Genomic DNA, 23,103 nt, shown 5'->3' with positions numbered 1-23,103 from the left:
ATTTTTTTTTGCTTTATATGCAAACATTTGAGATTTTTTTCCCTCATGTTTTTTTTTTTTGTAAAAATGCTATTTTTCAAGTGTATGACATTTTTTTAATCACTACATATTTTTCCTCACAATACTGCCATATATTTCCGAGTTGCTCTCCTGTTAAATCCAATAGCTTTGTATCTTTTTTTCCCTCGTAGTGTTAAAGCTTCACTCGTTTAGTTTTGAATTTCTTCTACTACCATTTCAATTTCATTGTCATTTGAAGAAAGACTTCTTCCATGTACCATTTTCTTTCTCATGAAAATGTGTATAATGTTTGGACTTTACTAAAAAAAGTATTTACTTTACTTTTATATTACAAGTTACATTCTATATACAGAACTTGTTTTTAACCCTGACCATTTTTCTTTTAATTTTTCTTGCGCAATTTTTAAAATTAACATCATTCTTCCTTTTTTGTTTTTAGGTATATACTTGTGAGATTTCATTTGCTGAAAAAAATGCTCTTGCTAATCCTGCTCCAACTCCTGCTCATCGGTAAGCTTTTATTCCTGCACTTCACGTCTATTGAGGATGATATACAAACTCATGTCTGATTATTTTGTTGTATTTCACAGCATCCATAAATGCTCAGACAACTGCCCTCACTACGCCCAATGCTGTGACCAGCAATGCCGTGACCACAGCCGGTAACGCCGTGACTGGCAATGCTGCAACCACAGCTGGCAATGCTGCAACCACAGCTGGTAACGCTGCAACCACAGCTGGCAATGCGGCAACCGGCAATGCCGCAACTACAGCTGGAAACGTAGCAACTGGCAATGCTGCAACCACAACTGGTAACGCTGCGACCACAGCTGGTAACGCTGCGACCGGCAATGCTGCAACCACAACTGGTAACGCTGCAACCACAGCTGGTAAGCTTTTATTCCTGCACTTCACATCTATTGAGGATGATATACAAACTCATGTCTGATTATTTTGTTGTATTTCACAGCATCCATAAATGCTCAGACAACTGCCCTCACTACGCCCAATGCTGTGACCAGCAATGCCGTGACCACAGCCGGTAACGCCGTGACTGGCAATGCTGCAACCACAGCTGGCAATGCTGCAACCACAGCTGGTAACGCTGCAACCACAGCTGGCAATGCGGCAACCGGCAATGCCGCAACTACAGCTGGAAACGTAGCAACTGGCAATGCTGCAACCACAACTGGTAACGCTGCGACCACAGCTGGTAACGCTGCGACCGGCAATGCTGCAACCACAGCTGGAAACACTGGAGCAACAACAAATGCTAACAACCCAACGACGACAAGCGCCGCTGTCATGTCAACCCGCGTGAACTGGGTTCTCCTAAGTCACCTCTGCGTGGCACTCCTTAAACTCTACACCATGTAAATACACTGGCTTTGTTGATTTAATTTAAAATGTCACCAAATGCACGTTGACTGGTCGAAACAAAGATCCGGATGATGGCGTGTTTTATTGTTGTCATTGAAAAGAGAAAAATATTTTTAACCAAGACTTTAACATATGTCGATTATTGTACCGTGTTCAAGTATTTTTTTCCCCATAGTTTCTACTGCCATTTATAAATATGTACGTGTGACTGAAAATATGGAAAGGCAATATTGTATAGCTATTGTAACTTATTTAAATGGGATTCATTGAGGAAAACGAATAATAAATTTATGCAAAGGTGTGCTAAATTTCATGACTTTTGTTTTGTCAAAACCAGTAGATCATTTCCATTATATCAGTTAACGATATAGGTTGACAATTTCAAATGCAATGGCAAAAAATATATATTAATATTCATCTTGGGGAATGGTATATAACACAAAAATCTGGGTAGAATAAATGAATAAATATAATAATTATTATTAATATACCTAATATTAAATTAAATATTGGCGCACAATAATATTTATTATTATATTAATATAATAAATTATAGACATGTATCTTAATGATAGTGCAAGAGGAATATATAACTAACTTGGCCAGATAACATTCAAATATTTGTGTGTTATTGATACTGTTGTCTGGTACAAATGCTATTTTCTTACTAGTCCAGTGAATATCATGTGATCAACAACCCAAATAATTACAAAATTTTGCATTATTTTTTTTCTCTCAGGATAAAACAACATTTGGGCCTGTGAGAGCAATCCAGTTTAACACGACACTTCCAGAGGCCTACTCACTTGAATCTGTGGGTAAACATGGTTTTTGTAAGTGCGTACGCTTTAACATATTCAATTGTTTTAACAATTTCTGGGGTGTTCCAAATTTCAGAGTATCACCTTATTTTTCTAGAATTGAACATTTGAATTGTATGGATTTCAATTCCTGCCTTATGACGGTTTCTCGTCATGTACAGCGTTGGAGGTCGGACCTCAACCCACCGGAGTGGTCAGAGCAGACGTTTACAACATGGTGACGGAAACGCTGGATCTCATCATGGATTGGCTTGAGAAATTTAATTCTGGTGAGCTCACACAATTGAATTAGGGAAGAAAGAATAATAAAAAAAAAACATGAACATTATTTTCAGTTGAATTAGGTGAAAAATTTGAAATTTTCAAGACACAAAAATCAGAAGGAAAAAATATCTCAATGTTGCAAAAGTATGACACCCTTAAAACACTTGAGTTAAAAATTGGACCGACCCAAAATGTAAAGTTTTAAAAATTGTGTGATAAAGGGAATATTAAAAATATATATTTTGTGTGTCTGTGTATATTCTCAGTCACCTCGTTGATGGGAATCTGCAAAGATTAAACAACCAAAAGTGGAAAGCGCTGAGGCTGTTGTCAATCTAACAGGAAGTACGTTCGAGGGTGGTGAAGTAGAGGCCTACTGTCAAACAGGCGTCCTCGACTACCCAAGAGATCCCACCACCGACGAGATCATCGCTGCTATTCATCCCCAGCTACAGGTACATCACAACTTTCCTCCAAATGATCACCATCTTGGATTTAATTCTGGAGATCTATGCAAATTTTTCTAAGTACTGTCCTCTGTCATTTTGCAGGACAACGACTTCAAGCTTCTCCGTGCCGGGGATCCCATTTTCCAGTCGTTCAATGGCGAGACGGTTAAGTACGAGGGCGAGGAGGCCTACCCGTTCTTTGTGAACGAATGCGCCTACTACGAGAAGAGGATCGCCTTTCAATTAGCTCGCAAGATTAGTATTTGCCTCCCGTCCGTCTGTGTGAAAAAGGACTGACTGATTGTTATTACGAGGAGAAAATGTTATTTTCATAAAGGTGCCTTATCATTCTTTTTTTTTTTTTTTTTTTTCCTTTTGACTGTGGATCAAACACACAAAAGGGCTACTTACTTTTCTGTTTTAAGATTGACAAGCCGTCCTGAGTGATTGCCTGAAAATGTTCAACTCACCAACGAGCTTTTAAAGTTATTGATACTGATTAAAGTCCTCCAAAAAGAGTCAGCGATGCAAAATTATTATTTCTTTTTAACTGAAGGCCAACTGTGCTTCTCTTTTATACTAAAACCATTCCAAAACGAGTTATATGTGAATGATTTCTGTGACAATTTGTTGTTTGTCAGAAATCCACTTTATTTGAACACAAGTGGTGTGCTTGAAAACAGTTTCATAAAACACTGACATATTCAACAACAATTACCGTTTTTTTCCGTGTATAATGCGCAAAATTTAACTAATTTATTGTCCTAAAATCTGGGGTGCGCATTATACATGGGTACAAATTTTTTTTAAATTTTTTTCAAACAAAATTTTTTTTTTTTTTTTTTTTTTAAGAAAATCATGGTACAACAAAACTGACCGACAATAGTGTGTTTGTACTGTGCTCTGGTCATTTCGTCAAAGAAGGGATAATAGTCCTCTTCTCTTCTTGACTGACAATGAATGTGATAGTTTAATACAATCAGCAAATAACAAAATGCGTATTACAGGTAATATTTTATTTCACAACACTTTGCCTTGTTCCTTTCGTCTCTGCTGTTCACTTCAAACACGCTCCATACGAACGCAATGCTCTCGTATCAGACGCTTGCTCGATCACCTGCTCGTTTGCTTTCACAATGTACCCTACACAAATCCGAAACATTTGTTGCGGCTCCGAGTCACGAGGGGCAAGTTTTGGTTTCCAAGGGTGTTTTTATTCCTCTTCAACGTCTCTCCCATACAGAGCCGCCTTTTTCACATGTCCGCACGTCACTTTCCTCTCTTTTCATCTGATCGCGGTGGTGCCTTTATGGGCAGTCGGAGAAATCAACACCAACAAAAAAATATACATCCAGCCTAGTTAAGACCATACCAAAGACTATAAAAATGGGACCCATTGCCTCCCTGCGTGTGTGACGATCATTGGGACTTAAAAAAAAAAAAAAAAAAAAAAAAAAAAAAAAAAAAAAAAAAATTGGGTGCGTATTATACATGGGTACAGGCTTTTTTCCAGCATCAACATGCCATTTTTAGGGTGCGTATTATACATGGGGGCGCATTATACACGGAAAAAAACGGTATTTTGGACCCCAAGAGTACACTAAAGTCAAATTTTTTGCCATCCGCAAAATGTGAACCTGCTTTAAAAGACTTAGACACCAGAATTGACAACAGTTGCGACCGCTCAACATTTCAAGCGGCTTATCAAACGTGAATCACTTGACTGAGATTAACTACAATAATAAACGTTAAGCGCAATAAAAGTGGTTACAATTCAAGTGAGTGACGTTTTGTCAACACGACACACGCAAGGCTGGAGAGAAACAAACTTCGAAAGAAAAATGTCTTGAAGCATTGTGAATTTGATTAAGTTTACAAAAAGTTAATGGCAAGGTGAAGAGCAGCAGTGAAACTGATGACAACTAAAAGAAGGCAATCTCCACAGCGACACCACAACTTCATAAATAATACAGCATGCACTCTTAGAGGAAAGGCTACATAGATGCAATTAAGTCAAGAAGCGATTACCACAAATGGATGTTGTGTAAGCGTCAGCACTTCCGATGATTGGCTACAAACATCCTCCGTCCGCCTTACTCTTTGGATTGCTCTGAGCCGCCATTTTAGGCCACCCTGTAGGCGATCATGCGCGTGTAGTTCTTGCGGTGGCTGCGAGCCGCCCAGAGGAACAAGGCAGACGCCATCATCTGCAGCGGGAAGGAGATGAGGGCGAGGTAGAGGGACCAGCCCAGCGATGACTCCACCCCGTCGGGCCGCCTGACGTACTGGTGGAGGAGATCCACGCCGGCCAGGAAGCAGCACACGCTGCCCAGAGAGCACAAAGCTGACGGGGAAGAGGAGGGATGGATGTCAGCCATGGGGACGCCGCCGCATTGACTGTCCATCTCTCGGAGGTGAAAGCTCTTTGCTCTTCCTTTTGTGAAGCTGTGCTGCCCGGTTCCGTGTTATGGAAAGCCGTTTGAGCAGGTATTTTGAGATCCACGAGATCCATCTTAAGGTGCATGCACTCGTATTCTCTTTCGTATTCACTGGTAAGACGATCTAGCGCACTCGTAGAATGATGATAATGTTTTGTCCTTGCTACTTCCTTCCATTAGTTGACATCTGTGAAGGGCTCTCAAGTTCTCAAGGCACTCCACATATTGGGCAGGTCAAGAACCGTACTCCTTACGCTTTATACTGCAACACTTTTAATCTTTGTGGAACAGTTTTATGACTCAGTGACTTGATTTGAGGATTATTAATAACTATTAATATTGATTTGAGGATTATTAATAACTATTAATAATCCTCAAATCAGTCTATATATATATACATACGTATATACACGTATATACATACATACATACACATTATTTTATATATATGTTATTTTTCCTTACTCTTAGTTATTTTTGCACGTTAATCCCTGGGACCTGAAGCCAGGGTTTTATGAAATAATACAAATATGACAACAAATAAACAATTCGGTTTTTTTTTTTATATTAGATTATCATTGTGAACTGTAATTTTATGTCTAGAAGCAAAGCTTTAAGGTCAAATCTGCTGACTAAAACTTGGATGGTATTGTGTTTATCAAATAGACCAAAGAGAAATAAGGCACATTACATCAAGTAACCAGGTCTAAATGACATTAGGCGCTTGGCAAACTAGCTCCTTTCTATTCACAGCCATGTTTTTGCAGTTCATGTCAGCAGGGACGACAAAATCCATTTAAATTAATCAATAAATACTTTTTGGCAATTTGCGCGACTTTCAGTGACTTCCCCTTGTGGAGGTGCTACCAGCGGTGTTCTTACCTGCGAGAAGATGAAGCACTCCCACAGCCAGGGTGGGCGTGAAGCTGCGGCACAGGCAAGCGCAGACGCCGATGAGGCCGCTCAGGAACACCAAGGCCAGAGATACCAGAGGCAAGAGAAACTGGCACCTCCACAAGTCTGCAACAACATTTAAAACATTAGGACCCTTAAATGACAATTGCATTGTTGGCTATAACAGTGAGTCCCCACTATACTGCAGATCTTTAAGCTATCTTTTTTATGTCATACAGTTCTCGACAGGCAAAATAAAATTTAGAGCTGGACGCCTTCAGCGTAGTATGACATTGTGCTGCCACATGCCAGGCAGCACTGAGGTCAACTGAAAAAGATGCAGTAAAATTAACAAGAAGAGGCAGAGAAGAACTATTTGACAAATTGAGTCATTTGGTCAAGTATAATTTATGTTTTATATTGAACATTTTGTACAAGTCCCTCAAATTGCTTGTAAACCTTTTCAAAAAAAATAAAAACTCAGTTTTAGTGAATTTACTCCTCTTTACTTTTCTTCAATAGAGGCTGAAATTGTCACAAAATAAATATTTGCACTTGTATTTTGTGACTACTTGATTGTGTCTCTTTTCAAAAACTGAAATATTGCATAGTGCTATTTTTTCTTATAAAAAGTAACTCTTTTTAAGAATCAAACTTTATTTTCTGGAATACATTAAGCTCAAATGTCACTGTAGTGTTTATTTTACTTGTTGACATAACTGGGCTTAAATTTAGAAAACTCCCTTTCTTATCTTACCTTATCTAATTGGGCTTAAATTTAGAAAACTCCCTTTCTTATCTTACCTTATCTAACTCCACCCATTTAGAACTTGTAAACAGCATTTCTAAACACCAGAAGCTCTGGAATTATCAATAATTTGTAATGCCAGTTACCATTTTGACAAGTTTCGCTCCAACCTGCGGCCAGCAACACAATGACGTGCGTAAACACATCAAGAGGTGTGAATGGATGGATGGACGTGTGATATCATGCATGACAAGTGCGGACAAAGGCGTCCCCAACTTTTTTTGCTCATTCCGCAAATGTCCTCTGTAGACAAGCGTCCTGGAATCTGCGATGACGGCATTGTCAGCACGGTGCTGGCGTACAAGTGCGTCTTTTTACACACTTGTTTGCTTTGCAAGGGGGCCACGCCACAATGATGCGATGAACCCTAAAAGAAAAGGACGAAGGTGAGCAAGGTGGAAGGAATGATCACGATACATGTTTTGGTGGCCGTCACCAGGCCTATAAAGAGGTCAAAGTCACACACAATCAGACACACCAGGCTTCAAGTCATCCAAGACGCAGAAACACAAGTCAACACTGCGTAAGTATATATATATATATTTTTTTTTTTACCGTTACCATGATTTCATATTTCTGTAGAAAAGAAAGACATGTTTTTATTATTATTAATAATACTAATGTCGTCCAGTTGTTTTATACTTGTCCTTGTTTTGTTTTCTTGTTTTTTATCTGCCATGTAGCACTTTGAGATACCCCCGAATATAAAGTGCGTTATAAATATAATTTATTATTATTATTATTAATGACTAGACATAGATTTTTTTTTTTTGCTTTATATGCAAACATTTGAGATTTTTTTCCCTCATGTTTTTTTTTTTTTTTTGTAAAAATGCTATTTTTCAAGTGTATGACATTTTTTAATCACTACATATTTTTCCTCACAATACTGCCATATATTTCCGAGTTGCTCTCCTGTTAAATCCAATAGCTTTGTATCTTTTTTTCCCTCGTAGTGTTAAAGCTTCACTCGTTTAGTTTTGAATTTCTTCTACTACCATTTCAATCTCATTGTCATTTGAAGAAAGACTTCTTCCATGTACCATTTTCTTTCTCATGAAAATGTGTATAATGTTTGGACTTTACTAAAAAAAGTATTTACTTTACTTTTATATTACAAGTTACATTCTATATACAGAACTTGTTTTTAACCCTGACCATTTTTCTTTTAATTTTTCTTGCGCAAATTTTAAAATTAACATCATTCTTCCTTTTTTGTTTTTAGGTATATACTTGTGAGATTTCATTTGCTGAAAAAAATGCTCTTGCTAATCCTGCTCCAACTCCTGCTCATCGGTAAGCTTTTATTCCTGCACTTCACATCTATTGAGGATGATATACAAACTCATGTCTGATTATTTTGTTGTATTTCACAGCATCCATAAATGCTCAGACAACTGCCCTCACTACGCCCAATGCTGTGACCAGCAATGCCGTGACCACAGCCGGTAACGCCGCGACTGGCAATGCTGCAACCACAGCTGGCAATGCTGCAACCACAGCTGGTAACGCTGCAACCACAGCTGGCAATGCGGCGACCGGCAATGCCGCAACTACAGCTGGAAACGTAGCAACTGGCAATGCTGCAACCACAACTGCTAACGCTGCAACCACAGCTGGTAACGCTGCAACCACAGCTGGTAACGCTGCGACTGGCAATGCCGCAACAACGTCTGGCAATGCTGTGACCGGCAATGCAGCAACCACAACTGGAAACGCAGCAACTGGCAATGCTGCAACCACAACTGGTAACGCTGCGACCACAGCTGGTAACGCTGCGACCGGCAATGCTGCAACCACAACTGGTAACGCTGCAACCACAGCTGGTAACGCTGCGACCGGCAATGCCGCAACAACATCTGGCAATGCTGTGACCGGCAATGCCGCAACCACAGCTGGAAACGCAGTAACTGGTAACGCTGCAACCACAACTGGTAACGCTGCGACCACAGCTGGTAACGCTGCGACCGGCAATGCTGCAACCACAACTGGTAACGCTGCAACCACAGCTGGTAACGCTGCGACCGGCAATGCCGCAACAACATCTGGCAATGCTGTGACCGGCAATGCCGCAACCACAGCTGGAAATGCAGTAACTGGCAATGCTGCAACCACAACTGGTAACGCTGCAACCACAGCTGGTAACGCTGCGACCGGCAATGCTGCAACCACAACTGGTAACGCTGCAACAACCACAGCTGGTAACGTAGCAACTAGCAACGCAATTGGGAGTGCAAACACTGGAGCAACAACAAATGCTAACAACCCAACGACGACAAGCGCCGCTGTCATGTCAACCCGCGTGAACTGGGTTCTCCTAAGTCACCTCTGCGTGGCACTCCTTAAACTCTACACCATGTAAATACACTGGCTTTGTTGATTTAATTTAAAATGTCACCAAATGCACGTTGACTGGTCGAAACAAAGATCCGGATGATGGCGTGTTTTATTGTTGTCATTGAAAAGAGAAAAATATTTTTAACCAAGACTTTAACATATGTCGATTATTGTACCGTGTTCAAGTATTTTTTTCCCCATAGTTTCTACTGCCATTTATAAATATGTACGTGTGACTGAAAATATGGAAAGGCAATATTGTATAGCTATTGTAACGTATTTAAATGGTATTCATTGAGGAAAATGAATAATAAATTTATGCAAAGGTGTACTAAATTTCATGACTTTTGTTTTGTCAAAACCAGTAGATCATTTCCATTATATCAGTTAACGATATAGGTTGACAATTTCAAACGCAAAACCAAGTACCTGCTTGAGGAGGAAAGGTGGAACGGCCAAATTAACATTAATACTGAAACATGAAATCAATCAGTCGTGTACTTACCCAAGCAGAAAACTGCAATGCACGCAGACGTTCAGTCAGCCGTGTTTTCAGTTGCAGTAACGCTATACGGCCACACGATGGCGATGGAACTGCAAGTTTATTTTTAATTTCAGCCTCATAAATACTAGACATCAGATTTGTCAGTCAAACGCTGAAAAGGACTCAAATCTTGGAAACGTTTATTACAGTTCAAGTGTGTCACATGCAGTTGCTTTCTTTTTAAAACAAATAACCATGAAATTAGACAAATAAAAAGATGAGAACAAAATCGTAATATTTTCCTCTCAAAATAGTAAGATACAAAAATAGAGCTTACAAATACTGTACAGGTATTATTGTCTCCAAAAATATTCTGCTGCAGAATTCTTAGTTTTACAAACAATGTCTGTGAACGTCCACAAACAGAACATTTGTGTAAGTCAAGGTTGCTATATTTTATATTATTATTATTAGTGGGGGGGGGGGGGGGGGGGGGGTTGTGTGGGAGGGGCACAACAAAGCTACAGAGGAATAAATAACGTGTGCTTGACCTTAAAGCATCCACAAATATTCAAATGAAACTCAATTTGTATTCCGAGCATAACATTCCCTTTGCTCTCTTACACAACATTTGTTCAATAATGCAAAAATATCCTGCCTTTTCATTGCATTAGTACTTTGACTAGAATCAGGATGTTTACATTATAAGACGCAAGACTTATTGATGGAAGGAAATGATACTCTAGTTAGTATGCGAGTAGTGGGTGAGTGGGGGTTGGTGCACCCCGTTTAAAAATGATCGTGTGGTATCAATACACTAGCAATGCAAACGTTAAAGTGGTGATGGAAAAATACAGAGTAAACACTGTTAATTTGTTTGTTCAATTTTGCCGTTTTGTTCTCTCAAATCAGGATTTCAAAGTGTAGGTCCGTGACCAAAGTTGTTGACCAAGAGTCAGAATAAAACAAAAGCACACAAGAGCTTGGCTCTTTGAATCATGTTCATATGGGAAAACTGTGATTAAAGCAACAGTGAAGGAAGCAATGGATATAGTTTTTGTTCCCAGAAAGGATAATGTAGAGAAGTACTTGTTCCCAATTTTCTTAGACATTTGACTTAAAGTTGCATCCATGTAACTTTTAATTGCGTTTCAATTTTTGGGATGTTACTGATGGTGCCTTTATATATCTTTTTTTATGATCAGCCCTTTTAGTGAGAGCGGCTCACAACCAGGGACACAAAAAAAAACCTACACAAAAAAAAACCTACACAAAAAAGCAGGGCTCAGTGGTCCAAACAAAACAAAATGAAACTGTATAGAAAGGGAGCGAGAAGCGAAAGCTCGAGAAGCATGCATCCTGTGTGTGTGTGTGTGTGTGTGTGTGTGTGTGTGTGTGTGTGTGTGTGAGTGAGTGAATGGAAATGCTGCTTCATTACATCCAGTGAGCGCTGACTCGGGCAGAGGGTAACTCCCGAAAAATTAAATACAATGAAACATATTTAGGTGAACAAACGACAATTAGCTCCATTCATGCTAATACTGCTTGAAAAATATTCACATCATGTGAAGTCGGGTTTTTGGCATCGAAGGAATTTTGTCGATTTTTCTTCACAATGTCTCACGTTTAGACATTGCACGACAAAATCCAAATGTACCATCTTTCCTCGGATAATGACCTTGCCTCTGATTAACACCACACATTAATCGATGAATGACAAAATAAAAGCCACATGCTTAGTCTTGTAAGTCTTACCGCTAATCGTACTCTCTGGAGTTTAGTAAATTAGTGCTCTCACCTTTGCCGCACAGCCACTATAAGAGGGGGGGAATATGGTAATTTTGGTTATTTAGTGGAACACACTTCTAGACTGGACAGAATACAAAACCATCAAAAGAGCAATGAAAACGTGCAAACATTTCCGAACATTTAGCAAAAGTCTTATTTTGTCCCTTTGAGAATAATGATGCGAGTCAAAGTTGACCAATTAAAAAAATGAAAACCTGTGAGGCTTTACGCAAAACGTGGAAGTAATGGTCAAAAGTTAGCTATAAAACATATGCTGCCACAATGGCAAGCAATTAAGTTTTGACTTCTTGTAAAGTGCTTGTTAAATTAAATAATAATCAAATAAAATACAAAAAAAAGAGATTATATATTGTAGATCTCGGCTGCTGTGTTTGTTGTCGTCCTGCTCTTCAGCTGGTGTCCACAGAAAAAAAATAAAAATAAAAGTGCTTTGGTTATGAACCGCATCAATGTTCTTTCCGTGTCCATGAAGAAAGAGAAAAGGTTAATCCAGTTGCTGAGCAATCCAAGCGATAAGTGAAAAATATTTTTTTAGGAGTCAACGTGAAGCTAGTCCAAGTGTCTTTTTTCACCAGACTGGTCCACAGAGTCACAACAAATTGGACCTATACAGCCGACTGTTATATTTGTGTGTGTACAAATAGTGTCACCATTATGTCGGTTTCAGGTCTACTAGACCAGGTTTTCAACACCGGGCAGAGGCTGTTGGCTCGGCACTGGCGGTTCCGTAGTGCCGGCCTGCTGGGCAAGCTGTAAGACGGGCATGTTGCACAGCGGGCACACTTTCCTCACCTCCAGCCACTTGATGAGGCACCTGACACAAATGGAGAAGAGGAGGTCATGCAGACTTGGTTTCAACTGTCGGGATCAGCAAGTGGAAGATACAAAGCCACGCCAAAAATTCCTGACTTGGGTGTATGGAGCTTCTAACAGCCCTTTGCTAACTGCTCCAGGTGAGCTGGAGTCAATCCCGGGAAATGTATCGATAAAACAATTATTTGTATTAAGGCTGAATGATTTGGAAAAACAATTAAATTCAGATTTTTTTTTCTCCCTCCACTACTGTGATTTCAAATGAATATGCGCGTATTTTTCAAAGTCTCCTTCCCCCTGTGTTTACAGGTTTATTATAATTAAATGTCTTATAGGTTATGCTTAAACTAAAATGACGGAAAATGAACAAGGAATGCGCACACACTCACACACATGCTCACACTTAGTGGCAGTCATTCAAGGCCAAGAGAGGTGTCATACTGGTATAAACAACCGAGGTGAAAGGGCGCGGGCTGTGTGTGTGTGCGAGTATGTGGGGCAAAGTTAACTTGGTGAAGTGGTCACCAGCTTTGCAGTGTTCCCTTACACATTCATCATAATAGTTCCAATTTGAAGCTAACATTAAACATTAAATTATGAGGAAGTTGAATTTCATCCCTGAACTGGATAAGCTCCCTGTGCTCTTCCCTGTGTCTACATGAAAAGGAAGAAAAAAAGACAACAACAAAGCTTTGCACTTACTTCCGATGAAACGCGTGTTTGCACGGACATATCCCCAGCTCGTCTTTTTGCTTGAACTCCTCCAAGCACACCGCGCATATCTGCAAGAGAGCGAGCGAGGATTTATTTTTGTATTGAATTTTTTTTTTTTCTTTCTTAAGAGGACATCTAACACCTTCGCACCTTCCCATTTGGTTGGATGAAAATAATAAATGGAAATAAACCCTCCCAAAGCCAAATGAAAACGGACAGGACCAATCTGGGTCTCAGTCTGGCACATGTTCACTTAGCTTAGCGAGAGGTCATCGTGCTGTCAACGTTGTGACCTTAGAGGGATTCAAATATCTTCAGACAACAATAAAAACAGTCTCGCAGGTCATCTGGCCCCTGTGGTATTTTAAACACTGTGAAATGAGAAGATTGAAAGCGCTGCACGCTTTCTCAGGGTGGGACCCAAAACGTAGGTGGTCTTCTACCACTTTCTGCCTGTGCGAGTAACTCACATGACACTGTCAGATGCCTTCTCTCTGTTAGCGATGACATAAACAAGAAACTCCCGATGCTTGTTTTGACAGTTGGACACAACGAGGCAGAAAAAAATAAATAAAAAATTCCACAATGCCCAAGTGCAGATGAACAACAAATGCATTCAAGGTTGTATTCTCACAAATAATGACCTCCGATTCTAAATAACTGCAGTTTCTTCCATAGTGTCATTATTCAATTGATTGACCATGAATAAGAAAGATGACAACTCACCTCATGCAAATTTAACTCTTTCACCTTTTCCTTCTGAATGACCTGAAAGAAATATCGGCAGAAGAAAACCATTAGTCACAGTGAGAAGAGAGAATGTTTGAAATTTTAGGAAGCAATAACTTGAGGGTGAAGGTTTGCCACAACTTCAACCATCCATCTTAGAATATAAACAGTGGCGCTGTGTTTATCTCATCTTTTAGGTTTGACGTCACTATTTATCAACTAAAAAGGGAGCTTAAGTAACTATGATGACATCACAGTCAGAAAATGCAAGTAAATAAAGACAACAGCTGTCCTCCCCTTTTACACCAGGTGAAGTTGAGTGTACAGAAAATTAAAAAAAATAAATAAAAACAGACCCTCTCTTTTGATTTCAGTGTGTAGTGTTCTCAAAGTCCTTACTTGTTTGTATGCATAGAGCTCTTTGTGCGCCTGGTGCCGTAACCTGGGGAGACGAAAAGACAAAAACATCCTTCCGATTAGCCACTTGCCTCCCACGTCATTTCTACACAGAGAATTCAAAGATCCTGGGGGTGCGGGGTGGAGGGGAAGAACAGAAAAATAGAAACTTGAATGCCCTCTCCTTGTCAAATACTTGCCTCGTGACATCAATTTGAAGATATGCTACATGGATAGCAGGTGATAGCAAAATCGAAAAGGTGCTACATTTCGCTCGGGATGGCGCAACTACGAGAGGGCGGTTGAGGAGGTTGTTTGTGTTGCTTTTGTTCCACATGACTGGATTTGCGGTCATGAGAATCACTGGCAATGGATTAACCAATTACAGGTTGAGTAAAAACCTAACTGTTTGGTTTGTGCTCAGAAAACACCTTACGAGCAGAATTACATTCCTAAGAAATAATTTCAAAAACAAAATCATAATGAATGCCAACGTAAGAGGCAGGGCCCGGTTTTGCTTGAAACTCTCGCCGTAGATCCTTATAAAAACTGCTAAATAAAATCATCGGAATGAGGAGAGAACAGGCACAGCGCTTAAAAAGGAACGTCTAGGCTACAAGAGTGACGATAAACATGGAGGACAAGGGGGAAGGATGAGCGAGAGGTATAAGAGAAATTTGTAGGTTTGTAAGATTTACCTCCATTACAAGTAACCTTAACCTCTCGCTGCAGAGTGAGAGGGATCTGTAAAACAAGCAGCACAGTCTCGGAGAAAAACTGACATTTCTTAATTTATATTTAAAAAAAAAAAAAAAGAAGAAGTCAGCATGTAACGATGCAGAGACTCCTAAAAGTCGGGGACAGGCTTCAGGGTGACACTATCATGGCTCTCTAGATGCACATTTTATAATACCACTTCCAAAATATTGATTTCAACAAACCATAATATATTTATCTTGTTCAGTTTGGAGTTATTTTTTTCCACCAACCCCGACCACAGATAAATAAGGCTTTTAAAATAAATACGATATGAAATGACATCTGAACTAGCCAAAAGGGTGAAATTACTCTCGATTGGCTAACAATGATATATGACTAAATGGGAAATACAAATTGAATCAACCTTTCCTGCATTAAATTTAGGAAAAAGGAATGAGTGGAGCCGCTGCCATTGGCCAGGACACAACTTGGCTGTGTTCACGCTCGCAACGCCAAAAACAAAACAAAAACGGCATTTTGCACTAAACCTACACTGGAAATGAAAAATAGGGCCCTTAGTGTGATTTCTATTTAACTCTAAAAGCCAGTGGAACCTTGATCACACTAGATCCCCCCGAGAAAAACCAACACTGCCGTGCTACATGTTGCAATATTTGTAGAGGTGGCTGACCTTGCGGGTTGCTAAGGTTGACTGCTTTACAATATTTGTTTTCGTCTATTCCATTGTGCATAGGAATGAGATGATGGCGCATACACTCCACAATGTCCAATTCAGATGACCAAGCTAAAAAAGTCTTTACCTTATGAGGTAGCAGCAGAAGAGGAGGCTGAGGATGAAGACAAAGATGGCTGTCCCAAACACAACAATGTAGATATTAAGGGGCAGGTTCTGGAACCCGATATTTGGCATCCTGAAAGTGTAGTGTGAAAAATCCGAGCTCATGGATGTTCTGTAAAGCAAAAGAGTCCACAATCAGACAGATCACAATATACGTGTACACGCTGGGCAGCAAAGAAACAACTAGTCATAACAAAAAGTGAAACTAAAAGGCTATTCAAGTGAATTTTACTTTCAATATGACAGTTGAGATTGGAATACATGTAAGTGTATGAGTTCAGCGATTCCTGACCGCAAGGGCAAACGTCCTCACCACAATTCCACTAAATCGATATGTTCAGTAAACTAAGTCCTTCATAAAAAACGAAACAACACAGCTAACTGTGTCTGTCAACAGACAGGAAAGCGAATGAATACAATGACTTCAACAAAACACATGAATAATGAATGAATGACATAACGTGTTCTACAAATATTTGACCAAGGGTGTTAACTGAGGCTGCTTCCCGCAAATAAACATGCAAAGCCATAATCCATAAAGACTGAAGCTATCAACAAAGGTAGTCAAGGGGGCTCGTCCAGAATCGAAGAAAAAGGACATGACTGGACATGTCTATTCCCCCCCTTGCAAGGAGGAGCACAGCCCAGGAATAAACATTCACTCCTTGTGAAAGTGACTAAAGATCCTCCCCCATTTGCAAACATCCTGACAGAGGGAGTTTTTGTGAAAGCAACGAAATGTGAGCCCACGTTGTGCGTTGACCTCCAAATGATGCAGCGGATTTCAACTGCACCCATTGCGGTGGGATAAGGAGAAGACATATTTACACAAGGTTTTAAATCTGTCCTTCTGAGAGCAACTTCATTATATCCCTGTATAAAGACAATTTTGACAGCAATCATTTAATGTTTACCAGTATTGCTCTCGGGAGAAAAAAAATGCCATCACTAATGGAGACGATTCCCGTCTCCACCAAGTGGACGGGAAATGTCCGGCAACATTCTAGACATGCAACACCGTGGCGATGGTCAAATGACTTGGATCAGAATCCGAGATAAAAAGTCTGAGTCAAGCCTTGAAAACCCGGTCGGTCGCCTCGGAGGGCAAAGTTCAAACTTAGGCTAGGCAACTCAACAGGAAGTTGCCGGATGCCTTTTGCTTATTTATTTGGTCCTGAAGTAGGTCGATTGGCAATATAGTTACAAATTGTTATAAATGCCTTACACAGAAGCTTTGACATTCCCTTCAAGGGAGAAAAGTTTCATATTATAACAAACACACTTTTTGCATCACATTCATTAACGAGCAAATGCAGGCACACAAACTCTTTGCAGCCACCGTCAATGACGATAAGGCGACTCTGCCGAGGTTTTATTGTCATCAAATACTCAGTCGTTTCCACTGTCTCAATATAGCGACACGGGATTGAATTACTGAATTGTATCAAACTTAACAATGATGCCAGGCTGTCACTCAAGAGCAACCCTCGCGTGACTCACAGCTACCAAAACATTGGTCATTTTCCAAAACCCTTAATATAGATTTGTTGGGATACCCCCCCCCAGAAAAAAAATCCACATCAGGTCATTTCCACCTACCTCCAAGGCATTTCGTTCAGGAGTAGTAGCTCCAAGGAGAAGTGGAAATTTCCACTAGCAGCATGCAAATCTGAAACCTAATATGCTTAAGGGTTGGACCAAAGACCGGTGCCTCAGAGGCAGAACAAGGAAATATGCAGCAGGTCCCAATGTTTATTTGACATGTCCACATTAAGATTGTGGCTTGGCGCAGAAGGCAACACAATTGCTAAGTTGAACAGTTAAACCTGACTGACTCGTCCTGAATGCCAATAAAGGTTTTAAGTGTTAATTCAGTAAATAGCAGTTTGCGATGGGAACAGTTATTGATTATTTTTATCGCTTATAAAGAAGCATTGCTACTGCGCAATAGACACCTAATCTGTGTTTGTTAAATAGATGTTAGGGAGATTGGCTATGAGAAGTAATAATGCTCCGAACAGCGCTAAAAAAGAAGTCATGACCTTTTCTAAATGTGCTCTTCTGCTCCCCCATCCCCCCCCCTTTCCAAAAGCAAAGCCCACCATTCCAGCGTGGCCTCTCTGAAAGTAACACAAGCTGCCACAAACAAGAGGAACTGACACACACAGCTGCCCCCCAGCATTTTTTTTTTTTTTTAACTTTTCACCCTTCTACACAAATCAAGTTCCTCAATTATGCAGATGGATTAATGTTTTACAGCAAGCTGCGTGGCTGTCGAAGTACTACATTCCCTCTCGAGTCATGAACGCAAGGTCACGCTTAGATTTGTCCGTTCTAACAGTTCTGCGGTTATCAGCTACTGTGAAGGGAGAACAAATTTACAAATTTGACCAATTGCGCAATGGGCCTACTTTAAACTGTAGTCGTGGATTACTCCACCGAAAAAAAAAAAAAAAAAGATCACTATTGGTGAAGAAACCTTTCAAGGAACTATAGTACATCGTATGCAAGTGTCAAGATAAGGACGAGTATTGCTCAGCATACATGTTCCTTCCTGCATAAAAGCTATTTCAAAAATAGGGTGAAACCGATTATACAATACGTCGTATATGTCCGAGCATGTAGGTTACGTGTCAAGTGGAAGGTTGGGCAACATAGATTTCCTGAGCTGTGTAATGTCGGATCGAACCACGTTGGCGAACAAACACTTAGCGGGACGGCTTTACGTGTATCATTTCTGGTATGTCGATAACAAAGACGATCTTTGAAAAATCAATCGTGTGAATGAGAATGACCTTAGATGAGATAGCAAGCTGGGAAAGCACTCTAGGAAGGTCTTGTATAACTTATGACACATTTACTGGAGCCAGCAATAACCGCAAGCTAAGATCAATCCGGAACATTAAGGAATCAGAGACAATATAAAAGCCTCCCACCGGCGTGATTGCAGAAGCAGACCTGATCGTATAAACATACCCGAGAGGAACTTGTTAAACTCCATGGCCGAATCGTCAGAACTTCAACCTCTCAACCGTAAATTTTTCAGATTTTTTTTTGTAGTCCTCGACAAGAGCAGACTGATGATTATATTAATAAGCTCCACAGAAAACGGATGGAGACAAGGAATTAATTTTAGAGTTGTTCCAAAAGAAAAAAAAAATGCAGATGTTATTTCTGTAGCACCAGACACTTTACAGGAACCCTCAACATACCGGAGCAACATTTGCAGGAGTCTGCTAGAAACGGAGCGTGCTCAAACAACAGCGGCACCTTACTGAGACACTAAGTGGCACCTACATGATTCCTTCCCAAAACTGCTCCAATGCCGCAAAGGTACTAGATGAACGACTTCATTTGTTAAACCTGTGACGAGCAATCCAAGTCCAAAAATGATCAATCATCTGCTGCTTTATTAAAAAAATGATACAATGGTTGTTTCAAAGCTGTAATTCATCTCCAGGAACACAAGGTTGGAACATTATGCAATAGTAAGTTCATATTGTTAAATTCATGTCTTCTGTGCAATGTTACACCCATCAGCAGCTGTGAGATGTCAGGTTATGTCATTTTCTGTAGGGAGTATCCAAAATGTCATACCATAAATATGAAATGAAATAAATAATACGTACTGTGGTACTGAACGTACCTTCTTGAGCTACTTCAAAACAGCAATTGGTGAGTTTGTTCTTGGTACTAAATCTGCCTAACAAGTCATTTGTGGTGCGCTATCAGTGAGTCTCATGTTTAGCACGAGCACACGCTTGTATTTGAATGCATATATGTGATTTTGTTTGACTGGTTGTAATGTTTTACTGACGAGCTAACACTAAATAAAAAACAAATATGCATTTTTATGCATTTTATGTTCGATAAAGACTGTCGTTTGGCTATATGAAACCTACAAATGACTTTGGACCCGTCCAGGGTGGTCTGGATCTCTCAGCCAAAGTCAAGCAGGGTTTGGCTGCGGCTCACCGACGACCCTAATAAGGACAAGTGGTATAAAAATAAAAGGATCGATAAAATACACAGTGGAGCAGAGGGTAGTGTGTTTGCTTCACCGTATAAAAGGTTTTGCGGGTTCAAATGTCAAATGGAGTTTGCATGCCTGGAGAAACACACACACACACACACACACTCTCACACACACACACACACACACACACACACACACACACACACACACACACACACACACACACACACACACACACACACACACACACACACACACACACACACACACACACACACTCACACTCACACTCACACTCACACTCACACACACAAAGACTCAGAATTGCCCAAACTCCACATGAAAGTCACGTTTGAAACCCCAACCATCAGAACTGTGGGTCAGATTTTCAAATCACTCTTAGTGTTGCTTTAATATGTCGGCCACCAATAACACCGAAAGCAAATAATGGCAACTCATATGCTTACTTCACCAGCATGTGTACCTAATATTGTGTGGGTCACTGTGACATGATGATGACAATGAGCTTAAGTCACGTCGACAAGAATGGAAACAACACCGTTTGACATTTGACCACTAGGACAAATAGCCCAAGGAGGAATTTTACACACAAGGTCGTCCGTCAATGCAAGTTGGCCTTTTTAATTAGCGGCCGAGTGTGACCAAATCTTAGGACGTAGGGGCGTAGGCTCGCTTGCTAGCTCAATAAACCCCCTGGGAATCAGCACATCGTAAAAGCAAAAGCGTAGTTTCAGTCCACATTAACAAAAACAAGTCATCCATGAATCGTTGAGCGTTTTGATGACGTTTAAGTGCCCCTTTTTTTTTTCAACAGCTTGGTAGCATCGGTGCTCGTTGCCAAGTGACGTTAGCTAGCTAGTAGTAATTATGTCAGTGAAAGAGGTCGTGAAGAAATGTCCACTCACTCACCAAATAGGCACGTTGCAAAACGTCGCTGTTGTCTTCTTTTTCAGTTTCTCTTGTAGTCTGCAAGTTCAAGTAGAACGCGGAGGTAAATAAATAAACTGTAAAAATCCTCAATTGAAATTGACGTCGCCCAATGCCGCGGCTTGGGGGGACTTCATCACGTACGTCCGCCTGTGGCGGTGCTACTAACTGTGACTACTACAACTAATAAAATAATTTGCAAAAATCTGGGCTCAGGGATGTTAGTCTCTATAGTAAAAAAAAAAGGATGCAGAAACGCGTGGAATTGAAGGATGCGTCGTCCTGGTTTACGTCTCCTCTCACAAGGGGGGCTAGATGAAGAGAACGGTAGACTAGCAGCACGTTCCGCACGTAAACGTGTGCGTTTTTTTGTTTTTTTTAAACAGAGCTTCCACGAGTGACTCAATCCACACGTCCTCCTCCCACTAAGGCCAGCTGACAAGGAAGAGAGCTGAGCGCGTAGAGCTGCTGGCTTGTTTTGAGCGCGGCGTGTCTGCGGGTAATGATGCCAAAAAGAGTGGCGACTATCAACCAGAAGGGGGCGCGCTAGTGGTTTCGAACCAATGCTGCGTTCAAATATTTGTGGAAAAAGAAAATCTGCTTTAAATGTGACGGATGGATGATATTAGATGATACTAATTATACTAGTGGTCTACTGTGGCTGATGTAAAATTACTGAATGGCAATTAATCCATCTGAAAATCATTATACCCAACTCCTGAAGAGACAGCGACAATCGTTTATGAAGGCTCATCGTCGCGCTCCAAGTACCACAATCACGACCGAAAATAAAATACAGTAGTGTAATAGGCCCAAGTGTTCATCGAAAATGAGAATGGGTTTATTCTTACAAAGTATGTTCAACATTATTTTAAAGTTACTATAACTTTATGCAAAATTGAAAAAGTTAAATACAACCAAACTGAGGAGTTAGATAATGAATGGATGAATGTCCGCAGCAATTCTTTCCTGTACCATAACGAGAAGTATGTGCACCATACTTTGAGACGCTCTGATCTAGCGCTTTTATTTTATTTTCAGTGCGACTACAATAGTCTTTCCGGAGCGTGCGTCACATGAACCTTCAGTTGAAGGTGTCGAGCACCCCTGACCCCCCTATCCTTTGCCAACTCACAATTTCCTCCCACAGAAAAATGAACACGGTATCCAGGAAGCCACACTTTGGCCACCCAGTCCGGCACTTCATTCCCTTTGAATCGAGTGGAGGAGCACGCCCATTGGCCAATGTTGTCACTGCAAGCGCATGTCAATGAGGGTGCAAGTGACAGGGCCGCTTTGTGAGATGTCCCATGTGACACTCTTGAATAGGTTGCCAAGGGTTGGCCGAGGGGGTGGCAGCCTCCACAAAGCCCCATTGAAGGAGTGCAGACGGATTCTGCTCTTCCTTCCCCTCCATGGAGGAGGCTGCTGCTTGGTACCTACTCAAAGGAAGGATTCTTTGGAAAGAATTGGAGAGAAGATCACTATTATCACCATGTTACACTTCCTCCGTTTGCTGAGATGCTGCCTGTCAAATGACAAGTTTTCTTCTTATCACCTCAATTGACTTACAGCTAATATTGACACCTGTAGTGAATTTGAACTTCCTTTGGTAAACGCAAAACACAAAAACAATTTCATTGTTATATAGTGGAGACATGAATTATTGGTTAGACTCAACCATTCAATTCAAAATGCAAAATGGTGGTTAAAGCAACTGGCTCTGAGATTCTGGGTTTGAATTCCAGTTACTGGCCAGAATTTGTATATTCTCTGTTGGATCTTTCTAGTTGAATGAACATAAATGCCTATTTCCATTTACGGGGATTTGCCGCAGTATTCTTTTGGCTAAATTTTGTTTTTAAATTAGCTTAAGTGTGGTCGCAATGAAATGTGGCCTCACTTGGGCCCCAGACATATGTCTGTTTGCTTCCATCTAGTGGTTAATAATAATAATAATAATACATGTTCAGATTTGTTCATGAACCCATTAACTGTATCTGCTTTTCTTTTTTAGGATGCATTTCAGTTTGTTCACACTTACGGACAATTTAGAGTGTTAACATATCCGCACACACGTGTGTATGTATCCAAATGCAAATGTGCAATACACTATGGTAGGCCATAAATTAATAACAAAGTGGCCGGTAGAGGGCAGTGTTGCTATTCGACCGTGAGAAAATATGTATCCATACCCTTGTTCTGTTGGACTGCGAGTTTCTCGAAAAAAAACAACAGAAAACTTCTACCTGGAATAAGAAGAA

At 40.4% G+C, this 23,103-nt stretch overlaps 4 protein-coding genes and 1 long non-coding RNA gene across 11 annotated transcripts in view; 3 read left to right on the top strand and 2 right to left on the bottom strand.

Moving 5' to 3' along the window:
* Positions 1-23,103, top strand: part of LOC119121608 — a 408,423-nt gene that overhangs the window by 66,086 nt on the left and 319,234 nt on the right. The window lies entirely within an intron of this gene.
* LOC119130083 lies at positions 2,203-3,248 on the top strand. Its single transcript, XR_005099359.1, has 4 exons — positions 2,203-2,234; positions 2,384-2,491; positions 2,753-2,941; positions 3,038-3,248. It is a non-coding gene; the product is annotated as an uncharacterized LOC119130083 (long non-coding RNA).
* LOC119130047 (claudin domain-containing protein 1-like) lies at positions 4,729-6,537 on the bottom strand. Its single transcript, XM_037263553.1, has 2 exons — positions 6,256-6,537; positions 4,729-5,279 (listed from the first exon to the last, which is right to left on the bottom strand). Exons 1-2 carry the CDS (start codon positions 6,437-6,439, stop codon positions 5,059-5,061), a joined length of 405 nt encoding a protein of 134 aa, XP_037119448.1. The 5' UTR covers positions 6,440-6,537; the 3' UTR covers positions 4,729-5,058.
* Positions 7,407-9,740, top strand: LOC119129778 (circumsporozoite protein-like). 3 transcript variants are annotated; one of them, XM_037263168.1, is made up of 4 exons: positions 7,407-7,598; positions 8,301-8,371; positions 8,452-8,901; positions 8,989-9,740. In XM_037263168.1, the coding sequence occupies exons 1-4, from the start codon at positions 7,480-7,482 to the stop codon at positions 9,435-9,437; spliced, it is 1,089 nt and encodes a 362-aa protein (XP_037119063.1). In that variant the 5' UTR covers positions 7,407-7,479; the 3' UTR covers positions 9,438-9,740. The 3 variants fall into 3 exon arrangements, with proteins under 3 accessions (XP_037119063.1, XP_037119062.1, XP_037119064.1); XM_037263169.1 differs by having other exon boundaries at positions 7,408-7,598; positions 8,452-9,181; positions 9,296-9,740; XM_037263167.1 differs by having other exon boundaries at positions 8,452-9,740.
* Positions 10,085-21,345, bottom strand: rnf24 (ring finger protein 24). Of its 5 annotated transcripts, XM_037263523.1 has the most exons (8): positions 20,822-21,345; positions 19,977-20,023; positions 19,818-19,898; positions 15,878-16,027; positions 14,361-14,403; positions 13,959-14,000; positions 13,221-13,300; positions 10,085-12,519 (listed from the first exon to the last, which is right to left on the bottom strand). In XM_037263523.1, the coding sequence occupies exons 4-8, from the start codon at positions 16,018-16,020 to the stop codon at positions 12,378-12,380; spliced, it is 450 nt and encodes a 149-aa protein (XP_037119418.1). In that variant the 5' UTR covers positions 16,021-16,027; positions 19,818-19,898; positions 19,977-20,023; positions 20,822-21,345; the 3' UTR covers positions 10,085-12,377. The 5 variants fall into 5 exon arrangements, with proteins under 5 accessions (XP_037119418.1, XP_037119437.1, XP_037119410.1 ...); XM_037263542.1 differs by lacking the exon at positions 19,977-20,023; XM_037263515.1 differs by lacking the exons at positions 19,818-19,898; positions 19,977-20,023.

Source organism: Syngnathus acus, chromosome 1 (assembly GCF_901709675.1).
Source record: "Syngnathus acus chromosome 1, fSynAcu1.2, whole genome shotgun sequence".
Lineage (NCBI taxonomy): Eukaryota > Metazoa > Chordata > Actinopteri > Syngnathiformes > Syngnathidae > Syngnathus > Syngnathus acus.
Note: the sequence above shows the minus strand (reverse complement) of the source record. Positions and strands in the feature narration are given on the sequence as shown.